The 6,521-nt window shown below is 39.2% G+C and overlaps 1 protein-coding gene across 1 annotated transcript in view; it reads left to right on the plus strand.

The window, feature by feature from the left end:
* The window catches only part of KIF26A (kinesin family member 26A), a gene marked incomplete at its 5' end in the record, with an annotated part of 66,473 nt that extends 60,754 nt beyond the window's left edge, over positions 1-5,719 (plus strand). The window contains 4 exons of the mRNA XM_010287360.1: positions 3,429-3,619; positions 4,076-4,096; positions 4,484-4,634; positions 5,175-5,719. Coding sequence (XP_010285662.1) covers positions 3,429-3,619; positions 4,076-4,096; positions 4,484-4,634; positions 5,175-5,350 — 539 coding nt within the window. The remainder of the gene's footprint in view (positions 1-3,428; positions 3,620-4,075; positions 4,097-4,483; positions 4,635-5,174) is intronic.
* Positions 5,720-6,521: the final 802 nt, after the last annotated feature.

A 6,521-nucleotide genomic window follows, 5' to 3' on the forward strand; every position in this document is an offset into this window, starting at 1 on the left:
GGAGGCAGCAGATGGCTGCCGGCAGATGGGGGGGATGTTCCTTCTTCCCTCAGCAGGGTCGGCAGTGAGTGTGGCACCAGGGTGGCCCGAAACAGGAGGGTGTTACAAGTGGGTTGGGAAGAGTGAGGGTGCTGACTGGGTGCTGATGAGTTTTTTGTGAGGATCAAGTGAGTGTCAGGGAAGGCCAGTGAGAGAAGGGCAGTGAGGAGAGGAGAAGCTCTGCTGCCAGGCATCTGTGAGGGAATTTCAGGGAGATGGGCTGGGACTGTAGTTTGGAAACAAGGGAACAGGCCTGGAGGGGAGAATAGTATTTATGAATTAATGAGGATTGCTGAATGTGCATTAGATTACCTAAAGGTAAGGCTTAGGGGCAGAGCAGTAGGGTGCGTACATAAGAGTCTTACATTAACGCTACTAGCCAATTGCGAAATGATTGTATTGCACTGTAATAGTGTTTTTATAAAGAAATTTCAGACTCTATGTGTGGATACTATAAGCAATAGGAAACTGACTGTCAGTCAGAAGAGGTGGCTCTGGCTTACGTACTGTGCCAAGGCAGACATGTCCAATGACGCCATGCAAAGGTGGGCGTATGAGAGCCAGGTCCCCTTTCCTGCTCTCTGGTGCCTTTCCTTGTTGCTTTTGCAGGTGGTGCTCATGTAAGTGCTGTTAGTTGTAGCCAGCTTCAAAATCAGGCTCATATGACTGCTGTTACAGTATTCATTTTTGCTGATCTAGGTTGAAGTCCTGTAGTATCATAAAGAATCGGTGTCAATCAGTGCCATGTGGATAATGACCAGCAGCCTCATTCAGCAACCTAAGCATACTGACTGTTGGAAATACAGTAGGAACTATTATCAGCAATGCGCTGAATCTGAGCTTTTGGTTGGAAAGCGGTAATTGTTGCCATCCATGTAGACACCCATGATGCTCTATTCTGGCAGTAAAACGAAACGTGTTAAACTGCTGTAGATCTCATGGTGCTTTCTGTTCAAAGCAACTCAGTTGCTTCAACAGGTGATAAATCACTTTGGAAACTTAGTGCAACATTTTCTGCACTTCTCTTTCCATAGCATATCAACTTCTTAAACCTTTCCTGCAAATCAATATTAACAGCTACGTAAGTTGCATGCATGTTGGGAAGGCATTACCCACTGATGGATTTGTATTTGTTTTTGCCCCAGGGAATGCTTATAAAGTCTTTAAAAATGACAAAGTATTTCTTCTTCCAATTGAAATTGCTCTATATCAGTAAATTATGTAATTTTTTTTTGATTGATGTAGAGTTTGACACAGCAATGTGTTTTATACATGACATGAGGTTTTCTATGAAGTTCACTTTCTTATAAGAAGTGTTTGGTGGAGACCCATTATTGGCCTAAAATACATTGTAATCTTTGCAAAGTGTTAGAGATTCTTGGAGTAGCTTATGTTGCTCCAAACTGTAGAGTCATGCAGTCTCTGGATTTAAGGACAGATCCTGCTCCCATATATGTCACTGGAAACCTTGTCCCCTTATTCTTTAACTTCATCCTTGGAGAAATGATGTTGACCCTGGCTGGTACAGTGGAGGGATATGAAATATGTTTGCTTAGTATATGTGTTTGATTGTATCTGTTCATTGTCCTCTTCAGAGGGATCCTGCTGTCACCAAACTGGTTATGGGATCAGAGTTACAGCAGGTGACTTCAGCAGGCAGGACTACAGTGATGGTTCAGGCTGAATGAACTGAGTTAGTGAGAATGATGAACAGGTATTGTAGAAGTAGAATCAAGTCTTCCTTTTTCCAAAACATTCCCATTATGATTGTTCTTGTTGCTTAGAAATTAGCAAAGATGCAATTAAGAATTAGGGATGTTTTTCTTAAGAATATGTAAAGCAGGTAACTCGTCAGGTATCTGTGGAGGTGTGTTGCTTTGGGGGCACCTGTGGGGGTTTTGTCTCCATTTCATGTTGAAGTTTGTGACAGAGCTTACCTGACAGCCTTAACTTGCACTTATCTCTCCTGTAGAGGTCTCAGCCTATAAGTTATTTTGGCAGCACTGTCTCGTATGTTTGATGTGCTCCTTTTTGTAGGAGAACCAGAAGAAATAAGACTCCTTGCCCCTGAGTTGGTTTTCAATAAGAGGAGGAAATTAGGCACTAAATTTATTGTCAACAGCCACCCAAAAGCTTCTTGTACTTACTGCTATCATGTGACATTTCAGCTTGTTTCTGGTGGCCTTCAGCCCTCCTGTTTACCTAGGGATTGGACTGCAGCTTTGTTAACATTGATGGACCAGCTCTATGCATGTACTCAGCTTTGACACATGTAATGTAAAGGTCAGCCTTCTAGAGAATGAAGAGAGACTTATAATTGCAAAAAATGCTGGACACCAAAGTGCCAACTGTTATATACAAAAGTACCAGCATTTTTGGAGGACACAAGTCAGTCTCTGCTTCATGAAGCTTGAGCCCTAGGTGGCAGTATGCTGCCAGTTCATACATCTAGGAGCCCTGCTGTTGAGGAATTGGTGAGTTTTGTCATGGTCTGAGCTTCTGAGTGCTGGTGCAGATGGGTGGTGATAGGCCTCGACGATAGAGGTGGCTGAAGTTTTGCAGCTTGTTTGGTTGGGTGCTGCCTTCTGAATGCCTGCAAATCCCCAAAGTCATTGAAAAATGCTGGTATTTAGCACCTTGTGGTGAGTTGACCCTGACTGGATCCACCAAAGCCGCTCTATCACTCCCCTCCTCAGCTGGACAGGGGAGAGAAAATATAATGAAAGGCTCATAGGTCAAGATAAGGACAAGGAAAGATCACTCAGCAATTACTGTCATGGGCAAAATAGACTTGACTTGGGGGAAGTTAGTTTAATTTATTACCAATCAAAATCAGAGCAGGATAATAAGAACTAAAATGAAATCTTAAAACATCTTCTCCCCACCCCTTGCTTCTTCCCAGGCTCAACTTGACTCTCGAATTCTCTACCTCCTGTTTGGCCTTTGTAAGGAAGGGGGATCTTGTATAGCCTTGCTTGGGTTTAATTGGGAGAGGAGAAGATTTCCAGATTTGTCTGCCATTATCAGTATTGGTTTGAAATTACTCACTGTCTCATTGCCATTGCAAGGTAATGAATACTATTGTAGCTCACCAAAGAAAAGTTAATCCAGGCAAAATATTTTTGCAAGGAGAGAATAAAGAACTGATGCTGAGACATCTGCTTTGGGAGAGGAACTGCTGTTACTCCCATCCATGAACCAAGTGGAATATACTTTGTCAAGGCAGTAACTCAATTAGCAGCCTGAGGGTATTTTACTAAAAGGAAAAATCAAGAAAAGCATTTCTTCCTAAGTATCCTGAGAACCTATTTCTTTAATTCCTTCAGTGCAGTATGTTCTGCAGTCTGATAGTCTCAGAGTCTGAGGAATGCTTGTGTTCTGTATTTTAGGTCTCCAGCGCCGTAGACTTATTCCTGCTCCATTGCCAGATGCTGCCTCCCTCGGAAGAAAACCCAGCGTCACTGGCCAGTGGGTTGATCTACCACCTTTGCCAGGCACTTTAAAAGAGCCATTTGAAATTAAAGTTTATGAGATAGATGATGTGGAACGATTACAGCGACACAGACAAGAAGAAACTGAGGTCAGCACATATTTTACAACAACTGTAGACAACTTAAATTACAGTATACAGGCAGAATCCTTGCTTGAATGCTGGAATGATGTTCAGGAAATTGATTGCAATTAAAGCACTATAATTATTAATTCTACAATTCATATGTTGGGGTACCCTTAACACAGAAAATGAAAATTATTACTGTCTAAAATTAATTGTGTCTAACATGACTGATGGTGTAAATGGAAGTTACCAATGAATACATTATGAGAAGACTTTATATTCTTAGCCTGGCTGATGAAACCTTGCAGCCTCCCTCAACTATAGGGTCATTAACTCCTTATGTAAATGGCAGGATTCTATTAAATCAGGGATGCACTGAGTTTAATTTACTTGTAATTGGAAAACACTTCAGCTAATTCTGTTTTGGAGACCAGAATTCTATATTCTGCTGATGCCTTTTTCCTATTTCTTTCATAATAGCCTTTCCAGGATGTTGAGAAGGTAGGAATTCTTTTAAGAAAATAAGAATTCATATGTCTTAGGATTAAATACCACTCTCACATTATTAATAGGCTGTGTGTATCATTTGCACTGATGGAAAAGAAATTCCTCTACAAACAGTAGTAATTTCAGAATGTATTCAGAGAAGTGCAACAAATGCTCAAGTGATGTAACATGCTGTTCCTCTAGGTTAGAATCCATTAATGTAAACTTCAAGTTAAAAAAAAACCACAAAAATTGACACCACCACCACCACCCGCCCCAACCAAACAAAACAACCCACCTGCTAAGTCTGACAAGTAATGAGCCAGGAGCAGTTTGTGTCAAACTGTTGGACGTCAGTTCATAACTGGCAAATCATGAACTGGTCTTTCTGTGTCTTAAAAGGGTCTGATGTATTTCCATACCAAGCTGAAGATACTAGAAAGGCGCCAGCAGCGAATCAGAGAAGTAAAGGCGAAGCATGATTTTTTGAAGGAAGAGTTGGAAGAGACAAAGTGCAGGTTGATGATGGATCCAAATAAGTGGAAAGATGACTGTAAGTACTTTGCAAAAACTAGCAGTATGATCAGCATGTAACAAATTTTCAGCATGTGAGCAGTACCACTGAAAAAGTTAAGCAGTTGCCACGATATTTTGCTGAATTGAGCCCTAAAACACTCTGTGACTCCATTCGTATTTCTGTGATATGGGATTTGTTCAGTGCTGCATAGTACCAGAAATGAACAAAAAACCCCTTCCAAACCAACCAGAGGAGAATGTCAAAACAATGCAGAGACTCCCTGTGATGCTTGTTAATATTCAATTTTTATATAATCTTTTATTATCCTTCTTTCCAAAGAAAGAAAAAAATGTTTCGATGTTATAGCTGGGAAACTGAGGCATGAGATTTGTTCACAGACGGAGTGCTGTGCTTAGCTGGAGCCTCAAAGTAGAGGTTTGCATCTGCTGAGCGAAATGAAAAAAATTTCTTAGTTCAAGAGAAATAAAATTGTACTCTACATTATTGGCTCCCCTTTGATAGAATAATGTTTTGCTATGAGCTGTTTCTCTTACTCCCTAATTTTTTATCTGACAGTTGAAGTGGATTCTGATCTCGATAAGGAGTCACAGGAGTACCTGGAGGCACTGGAACAAGTGACAGAGGAACTGGAGCAGTGTGTTAATCTGTGCAAGTCACATATCATGATAGTGACGTGTTTTGATATTGGAATAACAGATGCACAAGATGGAGTAAGGGAAGTGGAGGTTTGAAGAGAGGTTTTTCAAGTGACTGAAGGAAGTGAAGCTGGATCGTCCGACATGAAGAAGTAAAGAGATTAAGTAGCTGGGAAGTGAAGGAGGAAAGGTGAAGCCTAAAAAGCAACAATGAATGTTGTAAGAGAAAGAAACAGCTGAGGGATGGGAATGTTCATAAATCATTTGGTGCCTCAACGTGACCTGAACTGTACAAAGATAAAAGTAGGATCAAGTATTGCTTCTGCCAGAGGGAAGCGAAGTGTAGTACAAACCAAGATGTTAATTAACAAACAAACAAACATACAATGGAAGTGCCTTTAAAGTTAATTTGATTTTCATTTTTGTATTTGGTGCTAGAATTAAAGCCAGCAAACCTAAGGAGACCACAAAATGTATTCCTACGAAATATTTTATACTGTATAGTGTATTTATGACTATATGTAAAAAACAAACAACATTGTAGCAAAAGCAATAAGTAAATTATGTTTTCATACCTGAACTTGCCTTCTTGTTTCATAGAAAAGCTGTTTTATGTAGCAGAATTAAAATTGTATTATAATTGTTTTCTTGGTTAGGGTTCAAGATATTTTTATGAACATTTATCTATTGAAAAGGTGTATTATGGCATTTTGAGACGATTGTTTTACCTTCAGGTTTTGTATTATTACTTTTTCAGATCAAAATAAATGTTTGTTTTCCATTTTATATATACATATATAGATATATATTAACTGCTTACCTACTTCTTTGGTTACTAACCTCACTTATCACAGACCTGGTCTTTTTGGAGTCATAAAATTAATGTAAGGAAGTCTACAAAGGGCACTGTGGTTTGTTTTGGTTTTCTTTTTTCCTCTCTGACTGCAGGAATTGAGAATTATGTTTATTACCAAAACCATAAAACAAACAAAAAAAAAGGAACAAAAATTTTTTGTAAATGTTAAGTTAGGTCCATATTTTTATATAGTTTTGACTATAAATATAGCATTTGCATTTTGAACTTTTAAGACAAATAGTATATCTTTTTACAGTTTTTCTAAGGAAGGCAAACCCTCAGGATCAAGTTTATACATGCTGCATGAGATTTGTGCTTTTTTGAAGGAGGCCACTTAAGTGTGGAAACTATTGATAAATTGTTGCCAAACAAATACTTTTGAAAAGGTTTAATAGTGTATGTAATACCACA

The sequence above is a fragment of the Phaethon lepturus genome, unplaced genomic scaffold (assembly GCF_000687285.1).
Source record: "Phaethon lepturus isolate BGI_N335 unplaced genomic scaffold, ASM68728v1 scaffold19505, whole genome shotgun sequence".
Taxonomy (NCBI): domain Eukaryota; kingdom Metazoa; phylum Chordata; class Aves; order Phaethontiformes; family Phaethontidae; genus Phaethon; species Phaethon lepturus.